This window comes from Haliaeetus albicilla, chromosome 2, assembly GCF_947461875.1.
Source record: "Haliaeetus albicilla chromosome 2, bHalAlb1.1, whole genome shotgun sequence".
Lineage (NCBI taxonomy): Eukaryota > Metazoa > Chordata > Aves > Accipitriformes > Accipitridae > Haliaeetus > Haliaeetus albicilla.
In genome coordinates this window covers 20000666-20017944 of record NC_091484.1, presented here as the reverse complement: position 1 = coordinate 20017944, position 17279 = coordinate 20000666, and the positions used below count along the sequence as shown (strand labels likewise).

Here is a 17279-nt window from a genome sequence, read left to right as displayed (position 1 = left end):
TGTATTATATGCGCACCATAGTATGTGCTACAAAATCATCACACACTATCTTATAATCAGAAATATATTTTGAACTTCAAAAGAAAATTATAGCAGGCATCTTGCTACTCCTGCTAATTTCTATTTCAATAGGCAATTCCATCTAATTCAAAATCCATCCTGACCTTGCTGTGTATTTTAATATCTACAGTTTAAAAAAATGTTCCTGTTTAAAATATTTTATTTTAAAGAAACACTTCACTTCTGCTATAATATCAAATTACTGACTTGAACTCACACCTTCTCTTGATAAAAGAGTATATTAAGAACAATCTGATGTCCTCTACCCACCCTCCTTTTCATCCCAACATGCCAGTATAAGATCCACATCTGCAAGGTTCCTAAGAAGTCAGGAAGCTGGTAGGCTCTCTGGGTTCTAGAAGTAGAACTTACATTTGTACATTGTGTATCTTTTTAAGTTAAAAAAACATAGCTACTTTCATACTGGTTGTCATGCCCACTGTTTGTGGTCACCAGTGGTTGATTCTGAAGCAACAATAGGGATCCAAAGAGATTGATCCTTACCATATTCAGCTTTCAGAAATCAGCTGGATTTCCTGGATCAGAGGCCATACACAGGAGGTGGTGTTAAATAAGCAAGTGGAAGACCATTCTGGTTATCTAATCCATTTTAATACATCTGTATCCTTTTTGCTTTTACCACACACATTGCACTTTGAATCTTTTCACATGTGCGGAAGTAGTATCTGCAAGCCTGTAGGTTCCAAGATCACTGCAGAAGCCCTAAAACTGTTCCCACATTTGCTGTATTGATCCTTCCCCATGAAGCATCTTATCACATTTTTCCTTTCTAGATGGCTACTGAAGGAACCCCCAGGAAAGCCTACCACACAGGAAACTAAGATATATAGACAGCCTTGGGAAATAAAGATTTAAGGCTGTGGTTCAGTTGAAACATTGAGTTACTTATATATGAAACAGACCTTTTGCATCTGGAAGGTTGAGCAAATGAGCCCAGCAGCATTAGAGCATTCTATGGACTTAACAGTTCTAAGCGTTGTGAGCAGATTATTGCAGCTAGCCAAGACCATGTCACACTCTCCTTTCTTCCACAGACAAGTGCTAGGACACTAGCACATTATAAAGAGGTGCCTTTATCACAGAAAAATAGTAGTAGAGGTAGCAGTAGTAACAATAACAGAGTTTAAATAAATGTATCAAATATATATATACACACACAAGTATTAAAAAGCAGCTCCTTGTGTATTTTTTAAACAGTAAGTAGCCCTGAAAAAACAGTTTTGCAGAAATTAGTGGCCAAAAATGACTAATTACAGATGTTCTAGTGCAATTAGTACATTCTGAATTGTTAAAATGAAAAGTTTTAAGAGACAATATAAGCTCTCCTAAATCTTCATGTGAATTCATTTTTATAAACTAGGTATGTATACAAGATGAATAAACTCATTAGGCTGCAACACCAAAGAATACTGAACGATACCTTGCCAGAGAAAGATTATTTCTTACAACACATCTTTGAGTGGTTCATGTATTCTATCTTTAAAAGATACACAGAGTGACACTTTTACTGTTTCCCCCATATTACTAACTGCTCACCATTAAAAATTCTCACTACTATGAAGTTATTCCAGATCCAAAGTTCTCATTCACTTACATTTGCTTAGACAGGAATCTAAAGGTCCCCAGAAAGAAGATGCTAAATAATTTTAATAATTCTAGTTAAAATCATTAACAAAAGTGCATTTTAATTAAATGAAAACTGGGGGCTATGCAGAAGCTCAGTCCAACAAATACAAATATGTAGTAACCACTATCCATGATCGACCATTATTTACTCATGTATGAAACCGAAGTTTTCAGTGCAATTTTCTTTTTATACAGGTACATACAGATTCTGCATCCAAATCAGGTGAAACTTCTGCTGTGACAATTAGATCTCTGTGTTTTTCAGATTTGGGCAAAATATCTGAAACAAAAAGTAAATCAGCTCTCCTTTAACAAACATGCAGCTACGTTTCTAAAAATAATACAATTTCAACATTATATTACCTTATATTTCCTCCATCATTATATACTTATAAATATTTTATATTGATATATAAATGATTAATATATAATATTTATAATGTAATATTTATATTACATTTATATCTCAACAATACATTACCTGATGATTTCCAAGACTGCCAACATACAAGGCAAAGAATGCTATGAACTCATTTATATCCATGATAGAACCATATGTAAAAAAAGTTGTAAAGATTATAAGCTAGGCACTTAATAACAATCTCTTAAGAGTCCACAAGTCCAGGTCTAAGGTATTTGTGTTTTTCTGAAAAGCACTTTTATTTCTTAATACTAAATGTATTGGGAAAAGTAGAAGCCAAACAGGAAATGTATAGTTCCCAAAGTAACAAACAGTAAAGACTTAATGTAAAGGGGAAATTAACATATAATAGTTGAAGGCATGAGCACATTCAGAAAGCTGCAAGAATTTTATTACCCATAGGGTTCTGAAAATGACCCAGAACTAGTAGGCAGCACATTATCTCTTTCTAACAAGAGGGTCAAGGGAAAAGATTTTGATGAAGACAGAAAATAAGTTTTTATTTTCTTGTGCTCAGAGAAAAATGCCTCCCTTTACTACAAGGAAAAAATGCAAAACAAAAACACATTCCTCCAATATCAACTACCAAAGAAGCCTAGGCCTGTTTCATACTGCCACAATTGCACACAACTGGTTCTGCCAATTACACCTAGATCAGCACAATCCATTCCACTTGTACAGGTAAGAAAATATTTTCCTTTTCTATCCCTTCTTAAGCATTTCTCTTCAGGTTGCTTCTTCAAGCAAACTATGATGCAACTTCTGTCATACAGTTATTTTTTCAATTAGAAATAGGACAGAGATCACAACCAAAGTTTACATGTAAGTATCAGCTTTTTCTTACTATTAAACAGAGCCAAAACACCTATGTTTAATCACTTATGTCATCCAGACTGATGCAAGTAACACTAGATTTAAGTCAGTATAACAGTTAAGATTTTAAAATATTTCATTGGTTTATAATGTAAATCCTTATTCTTCAAAATGTATAAAACAACTTAAGTTCAACAGTTTAATGGTCAGCACTGGACAGAAATACAAGATGTTTATGGAAATAACTAGTCTTAAGGTTTTTTTTTTATATATGATGACCTAATTCTAAATACCTTCCATGTTTGGAAGTCAAAATGAAACAAAGAAAAATTATTTCCATATAAGGGTAGGTATTTTCAAAACAACACAAGCTCTTACTGCACAAATGTGAATCCAAAAGACAGAAAAGTCAATGGCTCATTTTAAAGATTATGCTTAGGAGTAACTTCATGGTGACCAACGTTCAAAAGTGTTTTGTATTCAACTAGACATGATTAGCAGTTATTTTAAGACTTAGCTAAAGTACTAAGAAAAAAGCCAAAATGAAACAAAGCCAAAAATCCAAAACTGAATGGCATTCTTCAGAAGTAAAATGTTCTGTTGTAAAAAAGGTTTTCTCACAAGTTTTACATCCAGTTAAAGCCAAACACAACATCATTAGAGCACCTCTCCACAACGGAAAGAGCATTCATAAAAACTCATCTGAAAACACCACTGTAACACCTTAGTTCAGATGAGAAAGATTGAGGAAGAAAAATAAATTAAGAGGAAGAGAGAATGTGAAAAAGATCAACAATATTCACAGTAAACTTGTCAACCGTAGTTATTAGAAAAGTTATAAAGGACAGCTGTGTTTCCTTTCTCCCTCTCTCTCCATCTTTCACACAATATGTTAAAGCTAACAAACAGATGTTGATTCACTTCAAATGGGTTTATTCCTTCCATTATGCTTTTCTTTCCATTGGTTATGATAGCCAGACAAAATTGTCAAAACACTTACAAAGAAGGGCTGTGGTAAATATCAATGGAATTCACCCATACCTATATGTTTAAATAACCAATTACTGGATTTGTAAAATTAAAAAACTGATATTAGTCTATCACAAAGTTACATGCAACTACGAAAAAGAAATATTTGAGTTGTAGCATCAAGCTCACAACTGCAGATAAATCATTGCTTATTTTCTAGCGATTTCAACTGTGAGCTTTTTCGCTCTTTCTCACACAGAAAGCCACGACTATTTCTTTAATGCATTTTAAGAACATACTAACTATCATCAGGAAAAGATTTTAATTGGTTCTTTCTATTTGTCTAAGATTTTTCCATAGTTTCCTGTAAAATCACATGCTTCCAATTCCATACGCAAGTTCAATAAACTGTTTTAAAAACTCAGTTATGAAAACACAAACTTTGAAAGATCTCTGTAGAAATTATGTGCCATTACTTGAACAAAATCAATGCAAGTTATTAGCAATGTATGTAAATTCCAGAATTTATCATGATCAGTTATTTGGGTTTTGATATCTTTCACTATGTTCTTCAAATACAATCGCTTTTTAAAGAAGTTAAAAGAACAGAAAAGTTGCTCTAACAAGTGTCATTCTTTATTAATTGCATGACTTAAGAAGCCATTTGTAATAATAAAACATAATTTGGCAGTACTTTTGCTCTCTCTGAAGGCTAAGTACATCAGACTGTTTCTGTGAAATTTCTTAAGTTTTCTTGCCTTTGGGTAGTACATGCTTGTCAGTTTTTGCTCTGAACCCTTGCACTAGTGAGAATTATCTGCAAACTGACATAAATATCTTGAAAGTTCCAATAGGCATTATGAAAATACAAAGAAAAAACTCTGTATCCAAGGGCCTTACAGTCTAGAATTTTGTTTGTCCATTTTTTTATTAAAACCTAAACTTTATTAAATACTACATTTCCTACAGAAATATAATTACAGTTAAAATATGAAAATAAAACATTTTAAAGTGCTAAAAGGAAAGTCAGAATTACAGAAAACGGAGAAGTATACCTTGTGTTTTTGTGGCCTCCTTGATGATTTTCTGAAGCTCTTTCATTTCAGCATTGAATTCTTCATAGTTTATTTCCCTAGAATCAACTCGAGGAGCCTGGAAGAGTGAAGGATCAGTTCCAAGGTAGGAACACTGAAGATGCCCATTGTCACTCAGAGTGACTATAACACCCTTCAAGTCTCTGCATAAAAAAAACCCACAGCTCATTAAGAAATTGGGAGGTATCACAGAAGCAATAACATTGAATTTGTGCTGCTTCTACTGTTCCATCTACAAATATAATAGAACTTCCTGTTTTTAATGAGATTCTTTGACCAAAAGAAAACAACAATATTTATTCTTCAATTCAGATGTGTTTATTAATATTACTCCCACTTACTGCAATCATACCTAAGAACCAACCTGTGCTAGATAGATGATTAAAACATCACCCAAGTATCTCAGAATCTGTATAATCAAGACAGGTAAAGGAAAGGATTAGAACAAACAAGCTGAGTAGAAAGTACAGTTGTAGCCTTCTTTAATTCACAAATTGTTATTTAAGTTTTTTGAAGTACGGATATTTAGGTTGGTATGCGGAAAGAGGAATTAGCTAAATGGAACACCAAGTAAGGGAAAGGAAAGGATGCATTAGAACAAACCACTAATGGATAGAACATGCTCACAGTGAAGACAGCAGTAGGACTTTGATGGTATCAGTAGGTCCCCTAACCCATTCTTTGGCTGCTACTGCAGCTCCTGTGCTGGCTTCAAACCCTGGCTGGCTCTTCCCTGCAGCATCTTTCTGAAAGGAAGCCACATGGATCCAGAACATTCCCCTTACACTGCTCTGGATCAATACAAATGGGTGTTTATTAGCTACACTATGGTGTCTTTTCTCTTGAGGGAACAGTACGTCATTGAACTTATTCCTACAAAAATCTCACTCATTTTGTTTATCTGATCATTTACCACACAGATGCAAGATTTAGGAAAGTATTTAACAAATTATGAGACAACAGGGAGTACTGCCAACATTTTGCTTAACTTGAAGGTTATTCCTAAACAAAAGAGGAACTGAACAGTAAAGAAAGACTAGCATAAATGTTAACAGCAAAAGTTAGGAGAACGCTAACTTTCATTTTATTTTTTAAAATGCTTACTCAACTAAATTAAAAGTTTGTATTTATTTTCATAATCTTGAGGTGACACTTTCATGCCAATGATGTGCTCCTATCCCATACTTAGAATTTCTTACAGCAGACACTGCCTTTGCATCAAATACAACTGTCATATAAAGCAAAGACAGATCAAATTTAATTCTTAGATATAAAACTTAATTTTCATAACAAAGCCTAATGCACTATCACACTAATTAAAACTATGCAAAACATTTCATTTATATAAGTGTTCAAGCTATAATTCATAAAGAATTAACAAAAATTCTTTTTACTTACATAGGCTGATGCCTTTCAAGCGCCTCCTTTAGTACAATCCTCATGAAAAACCAGGTAGCTATATAAAAAAATAGAATTCTCTCCGATTTCCTATGTTGTCTTGTAGCATGGCTCCAGTACGCACAGATAGGAAACCTCATTCCAAAATTTTCCAGGGTAATAGTAATTATGAAGGCAAACAGGTGTCACAGATTAATTTTGATAACTGATGGCCCAATTGGACAGTCCAAAATGTCTTTTTACAGAACGCTAAGGCCACAATCCCAGTGTTGGTTTCACAACTTCAATCAAATATTCTGCAAGAACTATGCTGCAACTGAGATCATCTGAACTCTGTACAGTTATAATATAACTGCATACAGAAATGAAGACCCCACTGGGCACTACACAAATAAGTAGTTTCTGCAGGTAAGTTTGAGCTTTTTTTTCCTACAGAAAGTAATTTTTACTCAGTGAATGAAATAAATCTCCTGGCTGAACAATGAATGTATGGAAACTGGTTGGTTGTGGGTTTTTTTGACAACAGGTATCTTCAGTTAGTCCTTTGCTGCAGGTAGAACATGCATATCTGAACTGCCTTCTGGAACAGAACACACATAATAGGGCTCAAAACACACTGTTCCCCTTATCTATTATATAAGCTCATCTTAAACAGAAACAGTCTTCTCTTTTGGGACTACTGTTCCTATTGCCACAGAAAAGCTTCCAGCTACCACTGCAATTTTTAACGTATATTAACATTCACTACAAAAACTAAGCAAACTGTAATAAGAAGCTGTCTTTTTGAGCGCCATAAAGCTGGAGATGCCAAGTGTCCCCCAAAAAATACTTCAAGAAAAGAAAGTAGAAGACTTAATACTGATTTTCAACTTACATACCCAGTACCTGTGTTAGCAGCCTTCCTGTGAATGTGATGACCTATTTGTGACTTGTAAGCATGGGGTTTACATCCATTACTTCTGACAAATTGTAAACTCTCAATCCAAAGTGAGAGGAAGTGGAACTAAGCATGAGTCCTGGTTTCTCTGGCTGCTTGAGTATTTGTTGCCAACTATAGTTGCCTTCCTTGCTCAGGACTGGATCTGTTGTTGGAATTACATGCAGAACCACTCATCCTAGCTTTCTTATGTCCAGAAAGCTCTGTACAACACACCTGTGCTACATTTACAGAATTCTGGATGGAACAAGTACATTGGGCTAGCCCTGAGATCTGTATATGAGCAATACAAGGAGACAGACTATTGTGAATACTTGGACCATAACACAGTCTTGGTAACATACGCAAATAACACCTAATTTATAGGACTTTGCTTAATGACTGCCCAGTGCTTGCAAAGAACTTTGCCATACTGGTCACAGGTGTAGCAGTCTTTAAAAAAGGAATATTGTTGAAGCAGGTGCTACCACACCACCAAATGCTACCATGCCCCACACTTTGCTATTTGGTTATAGCAAATAATGAAGTTGCTAAAAAAAAAAAAAAGGGACAACAAGAGAAACTGCATCATGAGCTTGTTCCACAACTGGAGAAAGAAAACTGACACTTGAAAACAAAACAATTTCTGAAATTCTTCAGCAATTGCTTTGGACCATCTTAAAATTTCTTTCCTGAGGCTATGAATCTGTTTAAGCTGAGAAAGAAAGATCCATGAGGACATCTGAACGTAAATCAAAAGGGCATGAAGAAATATAGCTACACTGTTAGCAATAAATCTTTGATGATATACTACTGAAGTATAATACATTCAAAAGTGGTTTGTAAATACAGTCCCTCCTATGTACCTTTAGGTTGGCAGTCATCTGCAAGTACTCTATCGAACGAAATCAACTCAAATCAATGAGGTGATTTTCCTGTATAAATTATGCTTTTCTTAACTTCTGAGTTTATGTCAGAATTACAAAATGCACATTCAAAAACTCCATCTTAAAATAAACTCAGTCATGACATCCTTTAAGTCTGCACTAGCTCAGAGACAAAAGCATTGGTCTAAGAAAGCAGCACTACAAATGACACTTCCTTTGCTTCAGCTACTGTTCTGCTGGGTCCCAAGAATATTGTTCAACATGAAACACATACAAATATTAAAAAAAAGCCTTTCTCAGTAATCTTTCCTTGTTAAAACTGCCCATGAATTTGTACATCAATAGAAACAATAAGAAAAATATGAGTAACCAGTTACAACATATGATTTACAATACATTAATTTCTCTGTTGGAATGTTTGTCAGCCAGTTAAGATTGCTTTATTTTCTCAAGCTTTTATAACAGTGGTTAAAGACAGCGGGGGGGGGGGAGCATATTTAACAGTTTTATAGTAGTTTCGCCACAGCTACTGCACTCATACAACAACCCTGCAAATACCATTACTTCATTTGGCACATTTTGCACACAATCTGGAATTTCAATTACTTGTTAAATTTCTTTTATTGTAAACTATTTATTACACAATAGTCAAAGTAATAGAAAATCTAATGGGACACTTCAATAGTGAGGACTCAAAGTATGAAAGAAATTATTCTGGTATCTAAAATAACTTTACAGTACAAAGCAACTCCTACACACATATGGCAATAATTTGAAAAACTATCTTTTATTGGATTCTGGATAATAATAACAGCATATGCTTTTTGTAGGTCTTCTCTTACTAGACAAAATGCTCACAACATAATTCTCGAAGAAATTAAAATGCTTTGCATGTTTCCAGTTATATAATACCAAATTGATCACTCGAACAATTGACTTAGAAGTTGAATCTGTAATTCTGAGTTCTACTTGAATGATACAAGCTAAGCTTTGGACAACTCTTAGGACAAGGTCTGGTTATTGACACCATTTACAGCTTTATTTATATTTATAATAGCACATAAAACTTCCACCTCAATTTCAGAAGTAGTCTTAATTGGTATTACTCATACCAATTATTTTAGAAAACAAGATGCTCTGCAATACTACTTTCAGTCCCTTATCGATAGTGTATTATTTATAAATTACTAAATTAGGAAACTAATTCCTGAATTGCACTTAAGCTTTTTGAATCCAATTGTCCCCTCATTTTATCATCCTCTGAAGTAATTACATGCAAGAGCATAACTACAATATTGCTTATTAGTTTAGTGCTTTTGAAAACCCAAATTGTTCTAAGTTTCACTACCATTTCAATGTCACTTTAGCAGTAACTGTGTGAAGTATTTGATAAAATGCTGAAGGAAGATCAGACTAGGAGTAATAAACTATTAGAATTTTCTAACATGAACTAATGGGAGTAAAAGTCAAAAGCCCATCTTACTCATATTACACACACACACTCCAAAATCAGACCTTCAGCTGAATATTTAAAGTATGCCTCATGCAACTCAGTGCCAACTACCACCGTTTTTTAACTGGTTTTGGGTATCTGTGGAGCACCCTCAGGCTCCTTTGAAAACCCCTTCCTCATTAAAAAAATCTTTGTTCAACTTTACATCAAAAGTAATACTTGTATGTGTAAGGCTTCCCCATTCTGCTATTACACATGAAAACAGATAATTTGTTTGCTCTCAGAAACTAAAATTCTTTTAAGGCTATTTATGTTATGTATTTAACATGCTTTGCACACTCTGCAGAGGGTATGCAAACATCATGTAAATATAGTGTTCAACTATAATTGTTTAACAACATGTAATTACACTGAATATCATTAAGTGGTAAATAATTTGTGCCATTGCTTTACAGAAAGGCATTCTTCATCTTTTCCATTTCTGTGATGGTTCAGGATTGCAGATCTTAACAGTATACCAGACACAAATCTAATTACAAAAAATATGAAATACATGTAAGAGGAAAAGAGAAATCAAACATGATTTCATCTTGATAACCAGTGGAAAAGCAGTTAAAAAAATAGAAGTTACAACTAGAACAACAAGTCAACATCTATCCCCTCTTATAACCACTGAAATCCACTGAAAGTCAGAACTGAATAAAACTTGAATTTGGCCAGAGTGTTGACATTTTGAATGGCTGAAGGATTCTCCAGCTTCCAGGTCTTACCCAGTACTTTCACTCTCTACTTGGGAGTGAAGACGTTTTCACTAGCACCCTTACATAGTGACACCACACAGCAAAACAGCAAACTAGTGCCTTACTGCACAACAAATTCAGACAAGTCTTTAGCTTCTGTAGTTTTTTGAAAGAGACTCTTTGCCTAAAAGGCCAAACGCCATCCAGGGACCAAATAAAAAGGAACATCTTGCACCAAACAACAAAATGAAAAAAAGAAATGGAAAGTAATTGTTTTTACTTTCACTGCCAAGTTAAAAACGAACACCACTCACAGAAGTTTGGGTCGAGGTCTTTTCTGCCAGACCACTACTGCCACCTGCGGGGCAGCACAACGAGGCTTGTGAGGGCAAGCCAAGCAGCACAGCTTTCACACAGGAGAGTCCTAAAAGGTACCATATCACGTTAAATGAAGCAGGTTTTTTGGGTTTTTGGTTTTTTGGTTTTTTTTGTTTTTTTTTTTAACAGGGTTAGTGTAATAGCTTGACAGTTTAAATGTAAGGGAATCTTAACAGGTTAAGATTTAACAGTGCATGCAGAGGGACAGACATCCATGCACGACATCATCTTCTGGTTCCTTCAGGCAGGGAACACGCATACTGGTATAGACAGGCTAGACACATGATTCAAGCTCATGCTACAAATTACATATAAAATTAATTTTTATCTGAAGGATTAACCAACTTAGTTTCTTGTTGTTTTAACTACAAAATCAAAACTATTTCAAAAGCAGAGAAGGTTTTATTAAAGTAGCCAGCTATACAAAAAGCAGATTTAAATGAAAATTAGTATTTGTCACGAAGTAAAATAAAAACAGAATAGAGTGATCACACAGGTCTCCAGAAATATATGATATTGCTTTAGGGAAAAAAAAAAAAGTAAAGAGCTCTGAAGTATAATATATTCAAGGAGAAGTTCATAACTTCCACATTGCATTTCTTATTATCACAGTTCCATATCTAAGACACTTAATGGCATTATCTGAATTGAAAATGAACATGAGGACTGATAAGAAAACCTGATTACTTTAAGTAAGAATGCAGCCTCTAAGTCAGAGCTCCAAATAATAAGAAACAAGAGAAATTACACTGTGACTTCGTTTATGACAGTACCAGTGTTAGCAGTAAGAAATAAATTAAGTCCAACTGTGACACATCTAAAACATCTCTGTGCTTCATCCCCTCTTAGAGCTACATCAAGAAGTACATATTTCTTCATTTGCACCTCCTTTGCTGAAGTCTGAAATCTGTTTCAGGGCCAGACTCCCTCACTGGCAAGACAGGTATATAGCAGCGTCTAAAGGCTCAAAGGATATACCAAAAGGTAGCAGTTAATGGCATCATGAATATAGGATCTGGAGGGCCTCAGTAGTTTATCATTCATCTAAACCTTCTATTCTCCCACTTCAAGATAGTGGTTAAAGTCCATTTCACTCTGGGCAAGCTGGAGAGGCCCCTAGCATCTCTGCTTCCAACAATAGAGATACAAGGTCCTATACAGATAAAACTACACTCTAGTAAGTTTATTGTTTTAGATAAAGCTTATTCTTAACCATTGGCTTCATACAAGCTAATATCAGACAGTGTATAATGAAAATTAAACTACCCACAAAGAGGCTAACAAAAATAACCATGATGTCTTTCCCACAGATTTTTTCTGAAAGGATTGAATAATTAGGCAACTTAAAAAACACTCAACTCTAATTTCCATCTCTGTCTCTTCACAGTTTGAAAGTGATGTGCCTGCAAGCTTCAAAATTCACCAGCATTTCAGGCAGGAGAAAGTGTGTACGCTATTACTTTTAACAATACTTATCATTGTCCCTTCATCCTGTCTTGTAAAGAGTAAAGCTGCTCTTTAAAAGCATCTCTGGCACTTTGCACTGCTAGCTGGCTCTCGTCTCCATAGCTTAACATAAATGTCCCATCTGCTGGTCCTTGAACAAAAAAATGTCCTTCATGTTAACAGCATAATAATCAAGACCTTCAAAATCAACAGCCTTAGACTGTTCATAATAACTGTTTTTCAAACAAGATGTCCAGCACTCCCATGGGCAGAGCAAGTGTCACAATACGTCCATAAACTCAAGCCTACTACTCAATACCCAACCCCAAGACTGAGTTCAGAACCTGATACACTTATATTCTACTCTGTCACAACATGAACAGGCACAGAGAAATTGCAGGTTACCCAAAAAACCACCATGCTATTTGTTTAAAAGCAAGTATTTTATTTTAAATAGTAGAGGGGAGTTACGTGCCGCCTTGGTCTTGAGCAGTTAGAATTTCCACTTTTAAGGCTTTCGCTAGAATCATGAGGGTAGGAATATTTTAAGTGTTACTCTAAGTTGAAACCCTTACAAAACCATATGACTGTAAAAAGTAGGGTTTTTGAAAAAGCAAGTAAATGACATGCAATAAAATTAGGAGAACTGGCAATATGGGCATGTGCTTAATATCATACAGTAAATACCATTTGAAACTAACTTGCTAGAAAGCCCAGTCATGAATCACAGTATATGCTGGACACATCTATGTCTTTTTCAGGATCAGAATCCTACTAAGGTAAAAGAAATACAATCACATTCATACTTTGTGGCTAAGCTACACACATTAAAATTATCTCTTCAAAAGACCTTTAAAAGGGTAATATTTTGTACTCCCATTTCTTGACAATCCAGTAGCAATTTAGTGATGAAAAACAAATGCAATTTTTTTTTCTTAAAAACATTTCTTTAAAATGCAGTTATGTTTAAGTAGAAAGATTCTAGAATTCTCTGCATTTAACTTCTCAGATCAGGCAACATTCTTACAGAACGCTCAAATAAAAATTTATATATATATACATGTATATAACTGAACAGTTCATACTGTGCGTCATAACTGGCATTGCTTCTATTACAGTACTACTATACAGAAAAAGGAAAAACCTTTCAACAAACTATAAAGTTTGATCCCTTCAGTTTTCTTTCCATAAAACCATGTAATAAGTGCTAAGTTTTGCTGCTTTTATATGTAAGTTTTGCCATTTTTATATGGTGATTCTTTAACAGTTGTGGTAGCTGTGGTGATGTCAGCTATAATAAGGAATAACAGATGGGCTGGAACGAAGAACAAAGTCTTTTCAAGCATCTGGATAGCTAAAAAATTCAACAAAAGGAGTTTTATTTTGACTCCACCCTATATGTGATTGCACTTTTACACCTTATATACTTAATACAGCTACAATATTTCTTCTTTTTTTTTTTTCAGTTAAATTCAGTTCCTGTTGCTTTTCTACTGTTTGGAGAGCCCAGCTACACAAAGTACATTCATCTAACCACCCAATGTACTGTGATTCTGTGCCAGAAAACAAGTTTTAATTTCAAGTTCATATCTGGACCAGGCCAATATTTTCTCACTTGCAAATTGACTGCAGATTTTAATTTTCTTTAAAAAATATTGGAAGCTAAAACTTCATAAAGCACAACTTCAACCAATGGCTATACACCAGAATTCTGAACTCCAATCTTTTGATTCACGTACCTCATTGAAATTAAACTGACCAGTCTGTTGGGCTATGTATACGTTCAAATCTGGGAATTAATCCTATGTCAAAACAAAGAATTTAACACTAGCTTATGTTCTCTTTTTTATGGAGACAGGTTGCTGAGTCAGAGATTTATATATAAACTTATTCAGATAAAGAGCCATGAAATTACAAGCACGTTAACTATGTCAGGCTTAAGCTATTATTCACACACGGAAGACAAGTCTTGATTCTGTGAAGCCAGAGAACAACCATCTCCAGGGACTTTCTACCTCATTAAACAAATAAGGATACAAACCACATATTTCTTACTAGTCATTCTAATATTATGGAATACTAACAAATCAGAAAATCCAAAAGGAGTATTGTATTAAACATTTTTCTGGAAGGCAAAAAAGTGATTCTCTCCATGGATGGTCTAATAACTGTAAAATTCTTAATTGTTCGGTGTTGGGGTAAAGATGGGATTGTTTTTAAGTGCAATAAACACAATAAATGTCTCTTTCAGTAGTGTGTTTTCCTTCAAAACACAAACTGATTAGCAATCCTGAAGTGCAGCAGCACATATCACTTGGCTTATGCTTAAAGTGCACTGGAGGTGGTGTGGGGACAATTTATTGGTTAGAGTCACCAGAGCAATACTTCTCAGCCTTGCAGTCAAGCTGCAGACTAATGGGGAGAGAGTGGACAGGAACAGAGTACTGGAATACACAGTAAACTACTAAGCCATAAAAACCACCCAACCCTTCCTCACATACTCTTTTGAACCTAGGGTTAAGGCATCAGGAATTTTTTTTGCATTCATTGTTGCTCCCATGGTCCTCAAATAGCCAACGCCAACAATAACACTGACAGTTCAAAGGTGGTACATCAGACTATCAAGCCAAAAAAACTTCCCACTTTGTTCTGTAAGTATCCTTAAGTGGTCATCCCTGGTTATAAAGAATGAATGCCACATACTTGTAGTAGTAGTATATGGCAAAACAGAAAAGTCAAAGACACTACCTTCAAGCAAAACAGGCTGGAAATTACAAGATAACTAAGCAAAACTGTACACATCTTTTTACACTACTCATCTGTTATTCATATTACACATGCTTTTATCAGAAAAGATGCAAAAGAAATGGAAAGAGGGAGCTAGAAGTAAAATGATAACTCAGCACATAGCAAGAGACTATTGCTTCAGTAAATTAGAAGTCACTGTCTCCAAAACTAACTTGTAAGTATTTAAAAAGACTGTAAAATACTCTCTTGTAATGTACCCGTGTAACGTAACACAAGTGGGGATTTTCCAAGAGACAGGGAAGTGCAGTAGCTATGGCTATCAGCATCACATAGGACAATACAAAAATTCAACACTAATTAACATGATCACATAGAAAATTAATTTTAAGTACCTTCATTAGTCAAATAGTCTCTGCTTATTTTAGACCTACTGAATTACTTTATTTTGTCTTATAAGTAGTAAGAAAATTGGACACTACTATAGCATCTTAAGTCAGCAACTTTGAAGTGATTCAGTAAGCTGCACTATTTCCTGCATCTCAGCCTACGCAGTGCAAATTTAAATTTATTACTTTAAGTCTCTAATTCAGTAGAATCCATAATCAAATACGTAACAGGCTAAGTCCAAACCTGAACACCAAAAGCCAGTAGCTGGGTTTAAGAGATGGCTGATAAATACATTACTATGTGATACAGTCTTAATGGGCTGGTGGTTCACAACACCGATGTTAGTAGTTCAGGCATGACCCCTATAGTCAAGCCTGCAGTGACCATACTTGGAGAAGCAATAACAAAAAAATTACCTAAGAAAATTTCAAATACCACAGACAGTTGTAATGCTAGCAATTAGCAGGAAAAAAAAAATCACTTTTTGATTGCAAACTGAGCAAAAGAGAATCAGTGGTGAATACATGGAACCCTGTGATATTTTTATGGGATCATTCCTCAGTATAAACCTAGGCAGACTTGAAGTTCATAAAGAGTTAAGCGTGGATAAAGCTTACTAGTAGCCCTGCTTGCCATTCTTGAACATATAAAGTCTACTTTTATTTCCTGGCTTTTTAACAGTTACTTTTGTTTAAAAAGAATATTATTTTTTTCCCCATCTCAAATAATGAAAATCTATTTATTAGCTTAACTCAAGCTAAGAAGTTGGGTTCTGGAAATTTAATATTTTAAGAAACTCAGAAATTCTTATTCTTTAGAGGTGATAAATTACTTCTGCACAAAAAAACTCTCCAGACTGCTTTGTATTTCCTCTTCAAAAAACATGCTGTTCCATTACCAAGTAAAATGATATTTATCTGTCAAATAAATGAAGGTGATAGCAAATATTCTAGTCATTTTCACCAACTTGTCCATACCTGTCAACCCCTTGTAATTAAAAGGAACTTCACATTTTACAAGGCATACACGGCATTTTGTGGGTTATTTGCTTCAAGAATCTTTCTTCCATGAAGAACAGTCCTCTTGCTCACAGATATAGTCGTACATATAAAGGCTCACAAAAGAAAGTTGGTTCCTGTATTCTAACTCCCAGATGTAGCTCCTAAAAGCAAGAGGCACCACATATGCAAAGCATCCGACTACCTATAAACAAGCACTACAGGTGACTCTAAAGTTTTTTCCTTGGCGTATTTCTAATCAAATTCCAATGTGGCTGAAGGTGAAAATACCCTTCATTTAAACATGAAGTTTACTGACAAACTGGTGCCTAAAGTAATAAGAGTCCCCAATATATTAAACAGAGAGGGAAGAAGTATCTTTCCCACAATACATCACCTAAACCCTGAGAGAAGGCTGGTTTACTGCTAGAACTGGGCCTGCTGATAAATTCTACATTAAATCAACATTTTTTTGCCATATAGATAACACCAGACTTCATTTCTAGCCAATAGCTGAAAGCACAAAGAACCATAATTAGGGACATCACAAAATACTGACTTGAAAAAAGAGGTATTTGGGGAAGTTTGCAGTCTATTTCAGTTTAAAAGAAAAAAGTCAGGCTACCTTTCAGCATTCACAGGCTTATCAGATATAACTTGAAGACTGTGTACAAACAAAACCAAGTAGTAAAATTAAGACTAGTGAACTTTAAAAATGTTCAGAGAAACAAAGTCCCTGATTTAAAGGCTTCACGCTTTCCTAACGCAAAAACAGGTTTCTAACTTGGAAGCGATCAAAGCAGAAATCCCTTTCCTGAGACTACATCCAAGCTATAATGCTCTTATCTATGTGGTTTTAACCCAACCCACAGTGGCATTTCAGATGTTTGTGATGGAAACATCCTTTAGGCTAGCAACTTGTGT

At 34.8% G+C, this 17279-nt stretch overlaps 1 protein-coding gene across 3 annotated transcripts in view; it reads right to left on the bottom strand.

The window, feature by feature from the left end:
- The window catches only part of BBS9 (Bardet-Biedl syndrome 9), a 334638-nt gene that overhangs the window by 267228 nt on the left and 50131 nt on the right, over positions 1 to 17279 (bottom strand). For all 3 annotated transcript variants that reach the window (XM_069809142.1, XM_069809153.1, XM_069809140.1), the window contains exons 10-11: positions 4966 to 5147; positions 1911 to 1987 (exon numbers count right to left, since the gene is read on the bottom strand). In XM_069809142.1, coding sequence (XP_069665243.1) covers positions 1911 to 1987; positions 4966 to 5147 — 259 coding nt within the window. The remainder of the gene's footprint in view (positions 1 to 1910; positions 1988 to 4965; positions 5148 to 17279) is intronic.